At 39.4% G+C, this 19,192-nt stretch overlaps 5 protein-coding genes across 6 annotated transcripts; 1 reads left to right on the plus strand and 4 right to left on the minus strand.

The window, feature by feature from the left end:
• Positions 1-218: 218 nt before the first annotated feature.
• On the minus strand, positions 219-2,116 carry LOC137575610 (CDK5RAP3 protein homolog). The gene is made up of 4 exons (XM_068288227.1): positions 2,009-2,116; positions 1,764-1,938; positions 850-1,695; positions 219-790 (listed from the first exon to the last, which is right to left on the minus strand). Exons 1-4 carry the CDS (start codon positions 2,012-2,014, stop codon positions 282-284), a joined length of 1,536 nt encoding a protein of 511 aa, XP_068144328.1. The 5' UTR covers positions 2,015-2,116; the 3' UTR covers positions 219-281.
• Positions 2,117-2,707: 591 nt separating this feature from the next.
• LOC137575292 (endoplasmic reticulum metallopeptidase 1-like) lies at positions 2,708-5,754 on the minus strand. Its single transcript, XM_068287780.1, has 8 exons — positions 5,740-5,754; positions 5,031-5,686; positions 4,892-4,976; positions 4,715-4,835; positions 4,495-4,649; positions 3,861-4,425; positions 3,462-3,790; positions 2,708-3,397 (listed from the first exon to the last, which is right to left on the minus strand). Exons 1-8 carry the CDS (start codon positions 5,749-5,751, stop codon positions 2,741-2,743), a joined length of 2,580 nt encoding a protein of 859 aa, XP_068143881.1. The 5' UTR covers positions 5,752-5,754; the 3' UTR covers positions 2,708-2,740.
• Positions 5,755-7,073: 1,319 nt separating this feature from the next.
• grau (grauzone) lies at positions 7,074-9,368 on the minus strand. Of its 2 annotated transcripts, none has more exons than XM_068287753.1 (5): positions 9,166-9,368; positions 8,277-9,070; positions 8,005-8,214; positions 7,576-7,951; positions 7,074-7,513 (listed from the first exon to the last, which is right to left on the minus strand). In XM_068287753.1, exons 1-5 carry the CDS (start codon positions 9,286-9,288, stop codon positions 7,346-7,348), a joined length of 1,671 nt encoding a protein of 556 aa, XP_068143854.1. In that variant the 5' UTR covers positions 9,289-9,368; the 3' UTR covers positions 7,074-7,345. The 2 variants fall into 2 exon arrangements, with proteins under 2 accessions (XP_068143854.1, XP_068143853.1); XM_068287752.1 differs by having other exon boundaries at positions 8,268-9,070; positions 9,166-9,367.
• Positions 9,369-9,568: 200 nt separating this feature from the next.
• Positions 9,569-13,111, plus strand: LOC137575291 (U2 snRNP-associated SURP motif-containing protein). The gene is given in 13 exon segments (XM_068287779.1): positions 9,569-9,680; positions 9,744-9,860; positions 9,929-10,166; positions 10,169-10,214; positions 10,272-10,779; positions 10,781-10,918; positions 10,983-11,026; positions 11,085-11,417; positions 11,480-11,722; positions 11,788-11,971; positions 12,025-12,271; positions 12,335-12,702; positions 12,770-13,111. Coding segments are annotated over 13 exon segments (2,796 nt in total). The 5' UTR covers positions 9,569-9,641; the 3' UTR covers positions 13,061-13,111.
• Positions 13,112-15,024, minus strand: Sou (required for meiotic nuclear division 5 protein souji). Its single transcript, XM_068287781.1, has 2 exons — positions 14,737-15,024; positions 13,112-14,663 (listed from the first exon to the last, which is right to left on the minus strand). Exons 1-2 carry the CDS (start codon positions 14,837-14,839, stop codon positions 13,450-13,452), a joined length of 1,317 nt encoding a protein of 438 aa, XP_068143882.1. The 5' UTR covers positions 14,840-15,024; the 3' UTR covers positions 13,112-13,449.
• Positions 15,025-19,192: the final 4,168 nt, after the last annotated feature.

Consider the following 19,192-nt stretch of genomic DNA (forward strand, 5'->3'; position numbering starts at 1 on the left):
AAAAAATAAATAAAAGAAATAAAATGTAAAACGGCACTTAAAAAAAAACAAGAAACAAAAAATAAAACAATAATAAATAAATAAAATTTGTATATTTAATAAAAATAGCAAAATAAAAATGAATAAAAACTTCTTTTAAAAAATGACGAAACGGTGTTTGATTCAAGATCGGGTTTCAGAACATTATTAAATGCTTAAATTGAAGACAAAGTCGAAAATTTCGACCAACAGATTGCGTTTATTTATATCAATTATACAATTTTACAAAATGGAATTAGCTTTTAATTAACACCTCCCATTAGATTAACGATTCTATTTTTATAACGCTTCGATATATCCTTTTCGATATGCGATTGCAATACACGCGTCTGCTGGAGTAGTTCATCCAAAACTGGATTTAATTGCTGGCGCTGTTCACGTAATTCCACAGCTTTCTGCTTTAGCAAATCTCTGTTAGCACGCAATTTCGCCACAGCTTTATTCATTTGCTGCAGTTTGGTGGCTAACAAATTCGCGTACTTGGGCGAATGCTTTAGTTGGAAAAGGTGGCGTGTCTGCTCGTCAGAAGTCTGTTGAATAATTCTTTCGGTTTCGTGAAGGAGCTTCCGTATACTCTCCGCATCATGGCTGGCCATGTTGTCCATGAGGGAAAACATTATGTTGCTTGCAGATGACTCCAGTTGATTTAACTCGAAGAGTCGAAGACGCAGGAATGATTCCAGTTCATAAATTTCGTCAAAAAACCGATCCCGATAGGTTGGCGAGTCCAAAAGAGTATATGCCTGGTCACCTGTTAAACAAATATATTTCATTTAAATCCTGCGAAGGTAGCAATTTTCACGGTTATACCTTTGGCTGTGCCACCATCCATGCCAGTGCCCTCTACCACAATGCCATACTCTTCTACGGGAATATCAAAATTAATTTCAACGGCATCTGTGGGAGCACTCTCAATGCCCCAGTCAATGTTGCCTCCATCGGTCTCCGGGAGATCGACATTCCCGAAGTCTCCATAGTCAATGATCTCGGCCGAAACAGTGGATGAAGTGCCACCATTATCGTCTATACCAAAGTCAATTTCATTACCAGCATTAATTACTTCTTTGCCGGAATCCCCAACAGTCAAATTTAACCTGATAGGTGGCTCCTCTACAACGAGTGGCGCTTCCTTATGTATATATTGATATACTGTGGTGTTGCCAAATTCCACTAAATGTCGTAAAATGGGGAGTCCTTGCTGTTGGCCACTAACTTCGGCATATAGGTCGAAAGCTGACTGAATTCTGCCTATATTTTGCAGTGACTTTGCGTAGAGTTCCGGCAATCCAGACAAGACTCCTATGAATTCTGCATGTAAATTGTCCTCCTTAACACCCAACTGCTCCAAAAGGGCCGCATGCTCAGCTAATAATTGAGTCTCGGGTTTGTTCAAGTCATGGGCACGCTTTAAGCAATCGTCGGTTTGTTGCTCCAACTTGGTCATTTGCTTGCGCAGTCCTGGAATCTCATAGTTGATATTTCTGACAAAAATCTGAGCCGTTTCAGCCAGATACACGGAATTCTTTTCGTAAAGGCGGCATATTTCCTGCCAATCTTTCATTCGCTGGCTGCCGTATGAACCGAAAACGCTTTTTGTGTCCTTTTCAGTTTGTTTAAGGATCTCAATGATCTCCTTAACGTGAAAGTAGTTTATATCTATGTATTTAAAAATGACGGTTAAATAATTGCACTCCATTTGGAACTAAACGAGTTCTTAAGCTCACTTGTTTTGGCCAGCAATTGAATCAATTGCTCATTGGATGGCATATCCTGCAGGGCATTTCGGATTTTGTTGTGAATTTCCCTAATCTCTAGCTGACCATTTTTGGGAACGATCCGTCTGCTTATTAGCCAATCTTGCAGCTTTAAAGTGTGAATGTCAATGGGAATTTCTGATTCCTGGAATGAACAATTTTAATTATTCAATGTTAATTTAGACAATTTAAATGTTCATTTAATTTAAACTCACATTCATTTTCAATATTGTGTTTGTCCACGCAAGCTGATTTTTGTTGTTGTTACTTTTGTTAGAGATCAGAGTTGTCAGATGACAAAAAACGATAAATCTAAACCGATAACAGGCCTAAAAACAATCGAATCTTTTTGATTTGCAGTTGAACTTTGATTTTCAATTTAAGACGATTGAAATGAACAATCAAGATTTTAAAATAGATTTAGGGGACCCATGGTGTTTTCAATACCAGTTTCATACGATTTCGATTGGGAAACTCTCTTTCAATGTAAAATAAACAGTTAACAAAACATTATTTTATTTTAAATCAGATCTTGAAACTTGGTGCTAAGATTTTGAAAAAGTTTTGTTTGAAACAAAATATTTTAAAAACCTAAGACATTAGCTTTAACGACTTTTTTTTTTGTTTAAAATAAAAACTTTTGAGACGGACAAGACACACCTACAGAATGTTATAGTAATTGTGCGATTAATGTTCATTTATACTAACCCTTGTACTAAATTTAATTTCTTAAATTCAATTTAACAAAAGGTTTTTATGATTCACGTATCATTTTATAATTATTCAAGTTGAATCGTTTTCGAAATATAATGCAAATCATTTTAAAACAAGAAGAGTTTTCAAGAAAAACGGTTTTGACGACACAAAAATTCTTTCTTTTTGGTTTTCTTCGGATAATAAGGCAACAAAGTAACTTACAATGCGAAATCAAACTTTATTTATTTTTTTTAGAAAATAAAACGTTGAAAATATGATGTCCATTCCATTACATAAACAAAGTCGGGAAAGGAATTCAGAAAGTCCAAGGTAACATTATCCCGATTATAGTCGTTACTTACATATTGTCCAACGACCCCAAGCTCAAAAATAGGACGATTAAAATGGTCGTGTCCATTAGAAACGTTAAAATCGATGTGAAACTTTAACGAGGAGTTATCTAATCCATAGGAGAAGAATACATGATATGGTAGCCTTGTCGGTATGTCACTGATAAAGGACCATCCCTCTAATTCCACATCCTCTAGGGGTTGAATGTATAAATTCATGTGATGCGGACCATTTAATTCAAACTCGAATCGGACAGTATTGCCGTTCGGTAATATGGTTTTGGCTTGCAAATCAAGAGTTACAGTTCCTGGTATAATGACTTCATCTGCACGGGGCAACCAACCAGCGTAAGCACGGGCTCCGCACCAGCTATTCCAGAAACAAGGCAGTCCACACATCACGTATTTATCACAGTCAGAGGACCGGACATCCAAGCCAGTCAAATTAACAGAGTCAAGAAAAGGCAAGTAAGTCCGCCTATCCTGATAGTCAAAATAGTAACCCGAATCGTTCACACTCAAGGAGCCATCATACTCAAAGAATGTGCGGCGAGTGTGCTATAAAAGATAATTATTATTGACTCGACCATTTTTATCACAAAAAAAACTAATTTTATCTTACCAGAATGGTTATTCGCATCGCATTAGTTTTGGCTCGATAAGGAAAGCCAATGCTTGAGACGGCAATCATGCAGAATACAAAAGTGACCAAACATAGGCCAAGCAGTATTAGCTTTGGCCAACGAAATATGTTTATGAGAGGAGCTACAAAGCCAAGGGCCAACAATGTGCCCAAGGCGCATACTAGAGCTATCATTATGTCCGGATTGGTGTTGGTCCCATTGCGCCCCATCATGGGGAAGAACACCACAAGGAATGTGTAAAACAGATAGCAAATGTATAGGAATGGCAGCATCTGTAGAACACCAACAAAGATCACCCAGCGGAGCCCTCGAAATAAAAAAAAGGAAAATAAACAATTGTCAAACTAAAACGAAATAGGAAAATCTCAATATCTCACCCCTATCATGTAGAGTGCTAAATAAATTAATCAAAAGTGCAGCTTCATAGAAAAGCAGAGAAATCATACATAAGTACGTTGAGCGTATTCCAATCGAAGTCAGGATTATAGCCACCACAGCAAGGATAACACAATGACTGTGTAGACCCATCTGCAATTGATAGCTGTGACTGATTTCGTTACACGGACGTAGGGAGTAGTATAACGTAAGGGGCAAGGCCAAACCTATGACACCTGGACATATGTAGAGTCCAAAGACGAGCCAGTTATTGCTAAAATACGTTAGAGATCTGTCGCCAGCATCAAAAACTACGGCCATAAGCAATGGCAAGCCAAAACACAGAAGATAACCCACAATACAAAGCGCCAGGATAATGACAAAGTCGATTAACACTCGGTTTAATGATCTCTGGGAAACCCGAGCGATACGCCATAAGGAAATGGCCACCAGGACCAAACTAATCACAGCGACGCAGCAGTTCAATATAGTTCCAGTCGTTTCTGTATAATAAACCAGGAAGAGACCGAGGAAGTCAAAAAATACCGAATGTCCTTCGCTATGATCCTGCAAAAAAAAAAACTCCCAATAGAGTTATCAATTAAACCCACAAACAAAAGAAGATAAATAATTTACCTGGGGATTTAGCATTTCGCTGGCATTAGTGTAGGCCCTGACCAAAGCAAGAACATTTTCACCTGTACTCTGCACCGAACGACCAGGTATCACAGCAAAGTTGTCGAATATAGTGTGATAGACGTAACCATTCTTTATCTGTGCCATATCCAGACCTTATTGAATATTAACTCAATAAGTTAATGGTTTTTAATGCCGGTGATTTTGAAGCGAGACTCACCTGGTACATGGCCAAAGTCTCGGAAAATTCGAAAATCAGTGTCGGATGGCAGCATACCCGATTGAAAGATCTCCTCAGCTAACGTTGTGGCAAATGGATGTTTGGCATTTTGTTTGTAATACTAAATACATATCCATAAGAAATTTTTGGAGACAGCTAGTAGAGGGATTTACTTGCCTTCATTAACCAAGGATGATCGGGACCACTTTGAAATAAAATATCACGTCCGCCACTACCGCCAACATCTAAATTGATAAGGGCTCTGAATAATTAGGGTGAGTATTATGTCTTTTAAGTCGACTTATTTGTAACTAACTTGCAATTGACCGCCCATTTGTGTTGAGTGATAAAACCATGAGACGCTTGCAATGGATTTTCCTCAGCTCCATTGAATAAAAAGACAATGGGATGATCAAAGACAGTAGGGGAAATGGCCATTTGACGCAATACCTCAAGCATTACTACAACCATTATGCCATCATCACCAGTTCCGAGACTACCTGGCTTTGAATCAAAATGACTGTTGACTAGTAAATAAGACGAACTGTTTGAACTCAGTGTGCTTAGCTTAACGGCAACATTTTGTATGCCCTGATACATATTGACCATTGAATTGAGCACATATGCTCCTGACACCTGTTGGACATCCACTTCCAGGTCATAGAGATCGTTTCGCATATCAATGCGAACTTTTTCAAGTGCCTCGAGAAGGAACGAGACTGTAGTCACTTCGTTGGCAATACTGCCCACAACTTTGGGCCCAATGCGATCATAAGAATACAGCAATTGCTGAGCTCGTTCTGCCACAAATTCTCCTGCTTTTGACGACTCGTCTTTGATTTTCACAATATCGGGCAAACGATTAAAAAGGGGAATCACAATAGCAAAAACGAGAAGAACCCAAAAAAGTAGAAAAGGCGGCGCATGGTACCAAGGCAGCCGCTTTCTATGTACGGTGTCTAATTTTTCATTCTGAAAATGTTGTTTTAACGTAATATCAATATTTAAAATTTATTTTATAGTACCTTTTGTCGCATTTCGTGCTGTCGTCGCGACATTTAATCGCCTACTAACAGCCACGGAATGGAGCAAAAACCTTGTCTTCGCCATTCATTTGGTTGATTACAATCAATTGCTCGTAAAGATTGTACTGATACGGAAAAGTAAATTTTTTAGTTTCCTATCTGCTTTAAAATGCCAACTGCTTCCTATCAACTGATGTGTATCCCTATGGGTAGATGACCACTAAAACCTGCTTATCTTATCCGTTGGTAGTGGACTGTAGCCACATTAGGGGCTCGTTTCCATATTATTTTATTCTCGTGTTATTAATTTTTATATCTCGCACCCGAAACGACTGACTTTCATAATTGGGTTTGGTAATGACTAGATAAAATTAAGGTAAAAGAACATTAGGAAAATAGAAGATGTTGCAGGATCCAGAAGATCAGTTTAGAAGTTATTTATGTGAAACAATGCAAAACTTTGTCGAGAGTCATTTATTACAAGTTTTCCTGAAAATAATAATGTACAGTTTTAACGATTAATGTGATGTAAAGAAAAACTATTCATGTAGATAATCATCAAAAGGTACAGCAAAAAAAACTGGATCTGTTTTATTTATTTTTATACCATACACCCATAGGGTGAAATGGTATATTAAAGTTGCCAAAATGTATGTAACAGGCAGAAGCAAGCTTCTCCGACCCTATAAAGTATATATATTCTTGATCAGGATCAACAGCCGAGTCGATCTAGCCATGTCCGTCTGTCCGTCCGTCTGTATGAACAGACCCGTTTAGTTGGCGCGCAGAAATTAATTGTTCAAACTTTTTCCCACGCCCCCTTCCGCCCCCGGAATTTACATAAAACTGATTTTCTTAAAAACTATGATAGCTACCGATATTAAATTTTTTTGGTATGCGGACTAGCTTAATAGACGCGCAGATATTGGCTATTTAAAATTTTTGCCACGCCCACTTCCGCCCCCGCAAATTAAACAAAACTGATTTTATCAAAAACTAACAAAGCTAAAGTCACCAAATTTAGTATGTATACTCTCTTAGTATGCGCGCAGAGTATTTATATTTTCATATTTTGCCATGCCCACTTCCGCCTCCATAATTTAGAAAAAACCGATTTCCTCCTGTAGTTTTTTGACTATCGCAATCAAATTCGGCAGTCTAATTATTCTTATCTATTTCTATCAAAATACCAAATTTTATTGAAATCGGACTAGAAACATGCAAAATATGCGTATTGACGTATTTTACTAACCGGTCCACAAGACCAGAATTGGCCGTTGGTTAGTGGCGGCGCTGGAGTGCTCGTGTGTTTGTAGAATGAGCGAGATAGCACATAGTATGAAGCATGTCAAAACAATTTAATAGACATATGTACATTTGGTTTTCGAAATTTGAAATATTTGTTTCACCTGGTGTATGGTATACCCAAGTCGACAAGTCGACTTACTTGCTTCATTATTTTTGTTAAAATAAAATATAAAGCGAAACTATAATATAGTGATGTGGAATTTAAAATTTCTATGATGTATAGTCGTTGACAATGGCAGGGTTGGTTGAATCGGCGGGGCCGGAGGCATCTTCTCGTAACATTTGAGCCACCTGGGCACTAGGAAGTATTTTTTTGGGAACTTCCCGTTTTTGTTTTCCGCCATATATCCCACTCAACTGGATGCATTTTCTTCTTATGCGAATGCATATTTGCATTTGAGTTAAAAGTGCGTGGACAGAAAGGACATTTATACAGTGGTTCGCCCGTATGCTGGGCCATGTGTTCCTGTAACGGGAAATCATTGGTTATTAGATGGTAATATAGATTTTATGCTTTTAATCATTTACTTTAAGACTAATGTCCTTCTTGAAAGTCTTGCCGCATTGCTCGCAGGTATATATGACATTAGAGTGCGAGTATCGTTTGTGTCCGATTAAAGCCCGAGAATTCTTGCAACTCTTCCCGCACTCAGAGCAAATAAAGAGCTTTCCTTCGTCATTGTGACGCCGCAGATGTTGCTTAAGATTATCTTCATCTTTTAGCCAACTCTCACAATCGGGACGGGGGCATTTTATACGTGGACCACTCTCCTCAAAATGCAGTCGAACGTGCTTCTCAAAGACAGCTTTATCCTTAATCTTTTTGCCACAAACATGACAGACATTGGCCGCTTTCCGATGCTGCATGCTTATGTGGACCTGCATATGATACTCGGTCGCAAAGCTACAAAATTATACAATTAGATTGAACTAACCATTAAGTTTATCCTTACTTACGCATTATGTTTGGGACATTCAGGACAAATAAACTTTCGTTCATTCGCGGGCACATGAGAACCCTTGTGCAGCTCCAGAAGGTTGCGTCGTGAGAAACGTTTGCCACAATCCTCGCACTGGAAATCACACTCCTCATCGGGAACATGATGTACAAGCCAATGAGCACGTAATACACTTGAATTGGCAAACACCTTGCCGCAGTCCTTGCACCTAGGAAGAAATGTTAGATCCTTGGAAAAAAGGTCAACGGCTTTGCTACAAACTTGATATACTCGGGATTTTCATGACGGCGGGCATGCTCCTGGATCAGGCAACGTTTATTCAGCTTTCGACCGCAGCATTTGATATAGGGTCGCTCATCCGGATGTTTCTCTTTGAAATGTTCGCGGATGCCATCAAAATCTTCGGCCAAAAATATGCATAGCTCGCAACCCATTACAATATACCGTTTAATAAGCTCCTCGTCCTCTTTGCAGAATGGGGGCCACCTTTGCAGATTTTTGAAGGTTCTCCTTCCGGGCTCACGTTTTTGACTTTTTGTTTTGCCTTTTGCCGCATCCTTTTGTTTGAGAAGAGGTCTTTTCGATTGAGTTTTTACGGGTTCCCTCTTTCTTTTTCGCCCACTTCGCGTGATAATTAAATCTATATCATCATCGTCTTCACTTTCCTCCTCATCTTCAACATCATCATAGTTATCATTGTCATCATCTTCATCGGCATCATCATTATTATCACCGTCGACCATACTTTCAATATCTGGGGAATCCCTTTCTTTCTTAATATCCATTCGGCTGTCTTCTTGTTTTGCTGGAGCCGGCTTTACATCCAATTCATCCAAAGGATTCACATTTATGTTGATATCATTGTCCACAGCCAAAACATCCGCTGGCATCATTACCTCCTCTGGCCAATTGGCACTGACCATTTCTGGATCCTCCTTAAATTTGGAAGTTGTGGCATAAATAACCTGAGCCTCTTGTATGGAAACGTAGAATTGGTGAAATTCCGACACCTGTGTCCAGCAGACATTACAGATCACTTTCGAGATTTCATCGTTGGGGTGAACCTGCAGAATATTCATTTGTCATTATTATTGTATGTGTATTTTTTTGTGTGTGTATAAGAGGAAGAGGCGAGTTTATCACTTTATTTTGTACGTACCTCAAACCAAAAATGCTGGCGTAGAATGCTGGCCACTTTGTTGTCAACAGAACTGGGATCAAAGATCTGTAGGCACATCTGGGACCCATTTACTCCCCTCAAGCACAGGCGACAGATGTCCATTTCGTGTACAATGCACTTTAATTCATTAGAAAAAAACAATTGCTTGTAATTTACAAATGTCTAGTGTTAGAGATGGAACATTTTGCAGGCGACTGGATAGCACTATGTAACAAAGTTTTTCTTTCACTGGTATTGTGAAACATCTACTGTTATGTTATGTTATTAGCTTTGGCACATGGTACGCCAACGCATTTAAAATGTCACCAGAAAAATATTATATATGATATTTAAGTATACAAAAATATTTCATTTGCTTACAGACTTTAACTGGTAGCTCAGTGTAATCGTTTTGAAGTTATCGATTGTGTTGCAATCTCCGGGGTGGGCACTTCTAACTAGAGGAGAACGGAAAAATGAGTAAACAAAAGGAAAAGGATGCCTCCGCCTTAAAGGTAATTTAATTGAATTGTAATAGTATAATCCTCTAAGCTATGCTACAAACATTATTCGTTTAGCGTATCAGTGAAAAGAAGCTGGAAGCCTTTACAGTGGGCACCTTTTCTAAGCGGCAACTGTCGAAGAAGGAGTTGGAAGAGCAAAAGAAAAAAGAAGATGCGGCTGCTGCGGCGCATGTAATTATGCAAATATTATTATCAATCTGTGCCAATGAATAATTAATTTCATTTGAATCGCTCAATAGGCCTTCAAGGAGTTTGTAGAAACTTTTCAGGAAGCCCCCACACCCTCGTCCAAAGTGTGGGTTAAAGCAGGCACTTACGATGCTGGTTCCAGGCGCGAGGATAAGAGCGAAAAAGGAAAGCTATATAAGCCGGGCTCGAAGCTCGTCGAGAAAAGTGCCGCCGAAAAGGCAGAGGAATATGCTAAATTACTGGCCTCGGATCTTAAAAAAGATTCTGGTCCCCTGAAAAAGAAAAACCAAGAAAAAAGAAAAGCAATTTGGAACTATTCAAGGAAGAACTGCGGCAGTAAGTTTCACCAGTAGTCAACGATAAGAGTTCTTTTCTATTACAAGTTTCTGTTAGGATCCAAGAAGAGCGCGAGGAGCGTCACAAATACAAACATCTGGCTGTCTCTCATGTTGCTTCATCACAAGCGCAGCAAAGCCAAAGTAGTTCGGAAAGTGGTGGGGGCGGTGGCGGTGGCGGAGGAGGAGGAGGCGGGAGCAACTCCTCATCCTCCAGCAACTCGCAGCAGACGTCGGGGGCCCACCCATCTGGGTCCTTTGATACTGGAGATCCCAATACTACAAATCTATATTTGGGCAATTTAAATCCAAAAATTTCTGAGCAACAATTGATGGAGATATTCGGTCGTTATGGTCCGCTGGCCAGTATTAAGATTATGTGGCCCCGTTCCGAGGAGGAGAAACAACGTGGACGTAATTGTGGTTTTGTGGCCTACATGAGTCGCAAGGATGCTGAGCGAGCACTGAGAACACTGAATGGTCGTTATGTCATGGGCTATGAGATGCGTTTGGGTTGGGGCAAGACAGTGCCGATTATGAATACACCCATTTTTGCTCCGCAGGCCTCTGCTAGAGTTGACAATTCCACCGCCTCCATCAGGCTTACCCTTCAATGCCCAACCGCCTCTCAGTGAAAAAGATACTTTGCCAAAAAAGAATTACAAAGAGTATGACAGCATAGAGGAAAAGGAGAACATGGAAAGGGTAAGAACAGGGTAAAAGACAGCAATAGATTTTGCAACAGGAATAATATGTCTTCTATTTTTAGATTCTTCATAAATCCGTAGTCAAGGTTTTTATTCCTACAGAGAAGTATGTTTGTGTTGAAGTTTTCATCGCGTTTGGTTCTTAATGTGAATCTTTCGTTTAGATCGGTTTTAAATGTTATCCACCGCATGATTGAGTTTGTTATACGTGAGGGACCCATGTTTGAGGCTCTTATCATGAGTCGAGAAATGGAAAATCCGCTTTTCTCTTTTCTTTTTGATAACGAAAGTCCTGCTCACATATACTATCGCTGGAAGCTCTTCTCACTTCTTCAAGGAGATACACCCACAGAGTGGCGTGAAAAGGAATTTCGCATGTTCAAAGAAGGCCCTGTATGGCGGCCACCTGTTGCCAATTTCTATACACAAGGAATGCCCGATGATCTAGTGGTGGATCCTGATGCTCCTGTGGTCCACAAGGGTGCTCTATCCAATGCGTGAGTTGCTTCAAAATTTGTCAATTGGGGAAATTCTCGAAAGTTCTATGATATTATTTTAGGCAACGCGATCGTCTCGAAGATCTGCTCAGACACTTGACTCCGGAACGGGCACGAATAGGTGATGCAATGATATTCTGTATTGAGCATGCCGATGCAGCCGATGAAATATGCGAATGCATAGCAGAATCTTTGGCAAATGCCACTACATTGGCCTCCAAGAAGATAGCTCGGCTTTATCTAATTTCGGATATTTTGCACAATTGTACTGTTAAAGTGGCCAATGCTTCATTTTTTCGCAAATCGTATGTATTATTAACCTAAGGAAGGCAAGAAGAACATTAAATTATATGTACATTTCAATTTACAGAGTGGAAAAGCAATTGATCGATGTGTTTGAGAGTTTGCATACATACTATTCAAATATTGAAAGTCGACTCAAAGCCGAAGGCTTCAAATCACGCGTTTGCAATGTTATTAAGACATGGGAGGAGTGGACTATTTATCCCAAGGAATTTCTAGCCCAATTGCGGTCCACGTTTCTAGGCAGACAGGTTCGAAAAATAAAAACAAAAATAATGAAAATAGAAAATTACGTACGTGATAGTTTGTTCCACAGCCCCAAGCTTCCCCACAGGCCGAGGAATCGCGATCAGAAGAGGCTTTTGATGAGGATATAGATGGAGCACCGCTTTCAGGTGAAGAAAAGGATGACGAGGATCTCGATGGTGTTCCACTTGATGGAGCCGCTTTGCTTAAAAGCGCCCTAAAGCGGGCAATGCCAGACGCCGCGAATTCTCAGCGGGATACTCATAAGAGAGACGAATATCACGACGAGATTGATGGCATACCGTGTATGAATAGATAGCTGAGATAGAGATAAAACAATATTTATTTATTTTTCTTTTTTATTTTAGTGGATGAAGATGTAGATGGGGTACCGCTGGAAAAGATGTCAAAGCCTGCGGAGAAGGTCAAATTACCAGGATTTATTCCATCGAAATGGGAAACTGTTGATCCGCAACAAGTCGAAGCACAAGCCATAACCACCAGCAAATGGGATACATTGGATCCACCAGATCCACCAAAGTTTTTCAGCTCTGAAGAGGACAGCGATGGGGATAGCTCAGAAAAATTCAAAGAAGAGAAGCGTCAAAAGTTGCGAGAAATTGAATTAAAAGCGATTCAATATCAAGACGAACTGGAGTCGGGCAAGCGACGCTTAGAGCCCGGTTGGACCTTATTTGAACAAGTAGAATACTTTCGCAAACGCTTGCTTACCCAGGTTAGGTTCTATTTTAAAAGACGACTTTATTATATTTTTTCGTAACTTTTTGTTTTCTTATTCGTAGGACTCAAGATCAGAAACTGTGGACTCTCCGCTCAGTTACATACACTCTTCCTCCTCCAAAACACGCAGCTCTAAACGAAGCGAGAGCCCAGCTTATTATAGCTCGAGCTCACGTAAACGTTCGCACTCTCCAGCAGGAGAAGGTAGTCGCCGACGGGACTATTCGCCGGATACATCGCGCAGCTCTCGTTCCTCTAAGCGTGATCGACGTGAAGATTCGTATGGTAGCAACTCCTCTTCCCCTACCAGACATCGCGCGGAGAAAACAACCAAGCTGAAGTACAGACACTAAGTAAGGCTATCAATGAATAAACTTGAAATAAATTTTGATGCATTTCTCGAATATCTTTTCAAATACTAAATTTCAATTTATTTTAATACGGTATATATATATATATAGTATATAGATTTATTTAAAATCTAAGTGGGCTTCGATAAAGTAGAGGAATTTCTGAAAGCCAGCTGAACCCATCATACCACTTAGATTCCGCTCTGCGTCATCAAGAATTTATTTTTAAGGAAAACTTCTTCAGACCCGATCATCTTCCTAGAACTAGCTCCAGATATGTCCATGGCCCAGAAAAACCAACAAAAGGCTAACACACACCACTTGTTATTATCATTGGGGGTGGGGGTTAGGGGTTAAATATATAGCAATAAGATCTAGTCGGCATTACCGACCTAAAAGTAAATCCTTACAGCCTCTTCGGCATTTTGCTCAACGGGACAGTAGGGACATTTGAGTACATGGCCATTGCTGAGCTTATGCAATGCATCATTGGAGATGACATGGCCGCAGGTCAACTTCTTTGGCGGATTGTCCTCGGAAGTTTGCTGGCGTAAGATAGGGCAGGCGAATATAGAGTGAAATCGAAACTCTGGCTGGAGATCAATTTCAATGGGTAGTTCATCGCAACCATTCCACATGCCTAAAACCTGGCGCGATTGCATCACTTGTTTGATATTAAGAAGAGCGGGCAGTGCAGTACATCCTGCATTGACTACAACCGATAGAGCGGAGTTCTTGCTGATTCCGAGCAATTGGCAGGCGTCTTTTAGGAATATGAATGACAATTCAGTCCACATTTCCTGGGCAAGAAAAAGCTTGTAGGGCGAATTCTCTAGCCCTCCTGGTAAATATATAAAGCTACCCATTAGATTGGCGATCTCATGCTCATAACGCACAGCGAATTTTTTAAAATGTGTGCGGGCATAGACAATCGCCTCATGCTGTGATTCCAGGCCATAAGAAACCAACTGCATAAAGCGCATGCGGTGCAAACGAAACTCAATTAGCGAATGTCGATCCAGAAGCTGCTGGGAGAAACGCATGGTCCATCTTAATGCATCATCCAATTCACGCTTCTGTATTTTCACCCAAATGCCGTAGATGTCGGCAAATTCTCTCTCCGAGTCAAACACATCCTGAGCATGCTCCTCGGTCATTTTGCATTCCTTAATTAGTGTGCGAGCCACTTCGTCCATACCCTGACGACAATAATGCTTGGCTATTGCCTTATTAAGCAGCATTAAATTCTCCTCATCTAACAAGGCATCTACTCTCATGGTTGAAGTGAAATCGGCACTAAAGTTTCTGTCAATGGCCTTGCCTATTTTAGAAATGGAACCATGCAGGTCCCGATGCTCTGTAGATAGCTTCTGGACCCTTTCATTGCATTTTAAAATCGCCTCCCGGATAATCTCCATTTGACGATCTGTTAAACGTTGCGGAGCTGCTGGTTCCGTCTCTACCTGCATGTTCATACCATGCTCAATATCCATTGGATCGTCCAAACTACCACTGCCAACTTGTGTGCTTGAATTCAATGTCGTCACCGTTTGTTCAGCCTTGCCCAGTACTTTCACCAACTCGGACATCAGCGAAGCTATATCACCTATATTTGTAATTTGTTATTAAGATGTGAAATTTAATATATAATATTTGTTAATGCCATAATAATATGTCACCTATTTCAGCCGATGCATTTTCGTGAAGCTGTTCCAATTTTGTGACCACTCTATCTAGGTCCTTCTCCACTGATGCACAGGCCCAAACTTCGTTGTTGTCCATGGAGGAATCCAAGAATCCACTCTTCGGCAACCTTTTCAACGAAAGTGGATCGCAAGTAGGTATATATGGGTCTTTTATTTAAAATACAAGGGAGAAAAATACAATTTTTCAGATAATTATAATTGCGTATTTTTTTTTTTTTTTTTTGCGGGGAACCGACTAAAGTTGCCACAAGTTTTAACCAGACACAAAACAAAGAAAGCGTTGCCACATCAACGGATAATTCGAAACCTCGCCGAAAAATACCAGATCTGCTAACGGCGAAAAATAAATTGCCTTTTATAATCAAATTTTTCAAATTATAGCAAAATTGTTTTACCAGGCATCAGACCATGATGAAATAAGTATAAGGTGGTCACGTCGTGAAATCGTACGGTCCTATGTATCTTAACAATAAGTGCAAGTGAGAGGAACGTAGCTCAGGAAGTGTAAGAGAGATGTCAATATTGTGTGTTGCTTAACCCGTACGTGGCCTAAGGGGTTTAAATTAGCACAGTGAAATAGAAACACATTTTAAAGTAATATTTTTAATAATTTAGAACTGCCAACTAAACGTTGTTTTTGCATTTTAATACATATTTTTTTGTTTAAGGCCTTAACTCTAAAGTAGATTCTAATTTTAAAATACAATTTTTTTATATTTAAATTTAAATTTATATGGGATGCAGACTTTAACAGGTTTTCCTTAAAATTTTTTTTTATCTCAAAATTCTTGTTAGTGAAACTTTGAAATATGTGTTCCAATTTTTTTAATGTGTCTCAAAATTATCAGTCCGCCATGCGAGACTTCATCGACATATGTAAATGACGAAGACTCGTCGCGAAACTCATCGGAAAGGTTCAGTTTTTTAATTATATAGCCAGCGACATATTTAATGGCATCCTACGTCAGCTCATCGACATCATTGTCTCGCGGAAATTCTGGACTGTTACTGGCGACATCAAATGCTATGTCTTCAGGCTCATTATTTTCTTTATTAGCCACCGAAGAGTAGTCTAAATTCAACCAATGGTCAGCATTTTCGTGTTTAACAATTCTACTGTCATTTAACAGATCTGTATTTTTAGCTAAATCAAATTAAGGTTTGGTTGTAAATTATAATAGTTAAAGAAAAACATAAAACACAGAACATAGCTACCAACAATCACGATCAAAACATTGATAAAACATGAAGCTGCACATAAGATAATTATTATACCCTTGCAAAAAGGGTATATTAATTTTGGTCAGAAGTGTGCAACGCATAGAGCGAAGCATCTCCGACCATACAAAGTATATATATTCTTGATCAGCACGACGAGACGAGTTCAACTAGCCATGTCCGTCCGTCCGTCCGTCTGGATCAACGCAAACTCCTCCTAGACCGTAAGAGCTACAGAGAGCTGAAATTTTGCACATAGGCTTGTATATACTGCAGGCGTTGTATATCTCGGATTCAGCCGGATCGGACCACTATATCATATAGCTCCCATACAAACCCCAAAGTCACGAACAGTGACTTTTCTCAATAACTTCGTTATTTTCTATGTTATTATCGTGAAACTTAATATTAGAGAGTTTATTACGCTTATAAACGACTGTGTGTTGATCAAGATCAGATGACTATATCATATAGCTCCCATAGGAACGATCGGTCGAAAACAGTGACTTTTGTAAATAACTTCGTTACTTTTACCGCGATTGCTTTCAAATTAAACATTTGTTAGTTTAGTATATCTGTTAATGACTGTGCCAAGTTTGATCAAGATCGGGCGACTATATCATAAAGCTCCCATAGGAACGATCGGGCGAAAACAGTGACTTTTATAAATAACTTCGTTACTTTTAACGTGATTGTTTTCAAATTAAACATTTCTTAATTTAATATATCTGTTAATGACTGTGTCGAATTTGATAAAGATCGGGTGACTATATCATATAGCTCCCATAGGAACGATCGGTGGAAAACAGTGACTTTGATCAATATCTTCGTTATTTCCTATGATTGTAGGCCATTCTTTCGCAAACATAAGCCTTTTTAGATAAAATGTTCTTTCACATTGATGGCTAATAGGTAAGGAAAGAGTTACCAAAAAAGTTGCAAGGGTATACAAACTTTGACGCGGTCAAAGTTAGCCCCGGCCCTCTGGTTATTATTAGTTTGAGTTCTTAATGTAATTTCTGAAATTTTATCATACCTAAAATATATTCTCTTAGCCTATACTTAAATTGGAGTGGGGTTGGATGGTCATACTGCCCACCCCTTGACCGCATGTTGCCAAAAAAATTTTCAACAATGTCTTGATTGAGCCGACTTGTTATAATATATTGCATTTTATATTTGTCACTTAAAAAACGTGTAGTTCATCCAGGGAGGCATTATTAACGATAATACCTTGTTGAAAAGGCAATCTGTGGGGTTTGTCAAACAAAATAGTGCTCATAATGTCTGACATTTTTGTCAAAATGTTTCGCTGAAAGTCAAGTTGTCTTCCATAAGGCTGTGATGATTTAATGCAATTCGATGTTAATAATTTTGAATTAAATACATCAAACCAATCATTTAGAGTTTTGAAAAGATCAGAAGTTTCACATGCATTCTCAACGTCATAGCCCAGCGAATAGCAACGTCTTATGGAGCTGGCAGTTGTATTAGAGAACAATTGCGTTGCCAAGGATACTTTCTGCTTTGCCAACGAACGAACATTAATGTGGTTTTCGTTTATCTTAAACGTTATTGACACATCTGATTTCGAACAATGGTTGATTGTTTGCTGGACAGTAGTCTTGGTTAATTTCTTTTCGTTGATAATAAATCCGGAACTGATGTAGTGGTTGCGAACCAACTTTAGAAAATGCGGTGTATCCGCAAAAACGAAAATTTTAAGTTGGTCATCCGCTGGATGACTAAACCAGGTTTTTGCTAGAAAGAATAAAAATATGACATATGTTTCGTTAACCTCTTGTAGCACACTTACTTTCAGATATACCAAGCTCTTTCCAAAGTCTCTGGTTTCCAGGACCCAAATCACACACCATTGCTACAACAGGATATCCTTGTGTGTGGAGCTTTTTAATTATTATATATAAAGTATCCGCGTCCATTCGAGAGTTGAAATCAAAGAAAACTGGTTGCTTCCAAGATTTTTTCAAGCCACGAACAAACGCCATTTGTACTTGGTCACTTGGCTCATACACCATGTCCGATGAGCTGTCATATTCAAAAGCAGCTGCAACCTTCATCTCGTCGAACGATAAGACACAAAGTTTATCGGCCTCATCCATTTCTTTATTTTTCATGAGGTCAATGCAAATATCTAGGGTACCCGGATTTATTTCCACGTCTGCTAACCATCTAAACAGCGTTGAACGACTTTGTAACGGATATCCTTTTTTATACAGATGGTAGTATGCTCGAGGGCCTGCGGCATGCAGAAATGTCATCGTAATTAAAGTTGCATCTTTTTCCACCACTTTTTAATATTTCTATTTGGGTTGTCGTGAAAATTTTTGACAAGCTCTCTTTTAAGTGGCGACATTCCTCAATCTGCTGCCTATATTCGACTATTTCCTCCTGCATAGCACAAATCTTCTGCTTTAGGCTCTCTTTTTCTATTGACATGCCATTATTTCTTTAAGAAAAATGTACATTGCGATTATTAATTTGTTTCTTTCCACATATAACAATAAATTTACTTACTCTGTTTGCGTGCCCGAATTAGCGTAGCCTTCTTTAACATTAGTCGGGTCTCGATACGGAACTGCACCACTTTCTAATCTTTGCCTTTTCAACGGGCGCCCGTTAGAAATTTCAGACTTCACCTCAGAATCTTTAAAATGTTTTTCACAGACCTTTGAATAGTCACTGAGGCTGCACTGCAGGCTTTCTTCCTTTTCTCTTCTTTTTTTCTTCATTTTTTCCCACGCGAAAAAATTTTACTTGTGGCCCATGACTGCCGCAAATAGCACAATACGATAATTTTGTGGCCATCGTAGGGTTAATTAAAAAAATACGAAAAAATTTGCACTTCACAACTTCACTTGTTCAAAGTCGAACGACAACTGAAATAAGACCTCGTCGTGAGCATCGCTGCTGCCGATGGGACCACCTTATACTTATTTCATTATGGCCCGGACTAGGGCCTAGCTCTGCCGCAGCGCTGTCGTCTCACAAACACTGTAAATCAGTGGTCGGCACGGCCCATCGATGTGCAATGCGTTATTTGCTTTCAAGCTTCTTTTAAGTAGGTTATAATATAATAAATTAAAAAAAAAAAGTTAGGGCCGACTTAACCGATTGGGTCAAATACGCGGAAAATGCGAACAGTGCCCTTCCTGCAATGCCAAGGGGAAGTCAACCCGCCAGGACGATG

Source organism: Drosophila tropicalis, unplaced genomic scaffold (genome assembly GCF_018151085.1).
Source record: "Drosophila tropicalis isolate 14030-0801.00 unplaced genomic scaffold, ASM1815108v1 contig_573, whole genome shotgun sequence".
Lineage (NCBI taxonomy): Eukaryota > Metazoa > Arthropoda > Insecta > Diptera > Drosophilidae > Drosophila > Drosophila tropicalis.

Bases quoted from the DNA above. Each gene is read 5' to 3' on its own strand.
- LOC137575610 (XM_068288227.1), bottom strand. The intron at 1,696-1,763 runs GTGAGCTTAAGA...TTAAATACATAG, and splicing joins TCAATTGCTGGCCAAAACAA to ATATAAACTACTTTCACGTT. The intron at 791-849 runs GTATAACCGTGA...TTTGTTTAACAG, and splicing joins GGATGGTGGCACAGCCAAAG to GTGACCAGGCATATACTCTT.
- LOC137575292 (XM_068287780.1), bottom strand. The intron at 4,650-4,714 runs GTGAGTCTCGCT...ATATTCAATAAG, and splicing joins AGACTTTGGCCATGTACCAG to GTCTGGATATGGCACAGATA. The intron at 3,791-3,860 runs GTGAGATATTGA...TTTTATTTCGAG, and splicing joins TAGCACTCTACATGATAGGG to GGCTCCGCTGGGTGATCTTT.
- grau (XM_068287752.1), bottom strand. From the start codon at position 9,288: ATGGACATCTGTCGCCTGTGCTTGAGGGGAGTAAATGGGTCCCAGATG. The intron at 9,071-9,165 runs GTACGTACAAAA...AATATTCTGCAG, and splicing joins GCCAGCATTTTTGGTTTGAG to GTTCACCCCAACGATGAAAT. The intron at 8,215-8,267 runs GTTTGTAGCAAA...ATTTCTTCCTAG, and splicing joins GAAAATCCCGAGTATATCAA to GTGCAAGGACTGCGGCAAGG.
- Sou (XM_068287781.1), bottom strand. From the start codon at position 14,839: ATGGACAACAACGAAGTTTGGGCCTGTGCATCAGTGGAGAAGGACCTA. The intron at 14,664-14,736 runs GTGACATATTAT...TTACAAATATAG, and splicing joins AAATGCATCGGCTGAAATAG to GTGATATAGCTTCGCTGATG.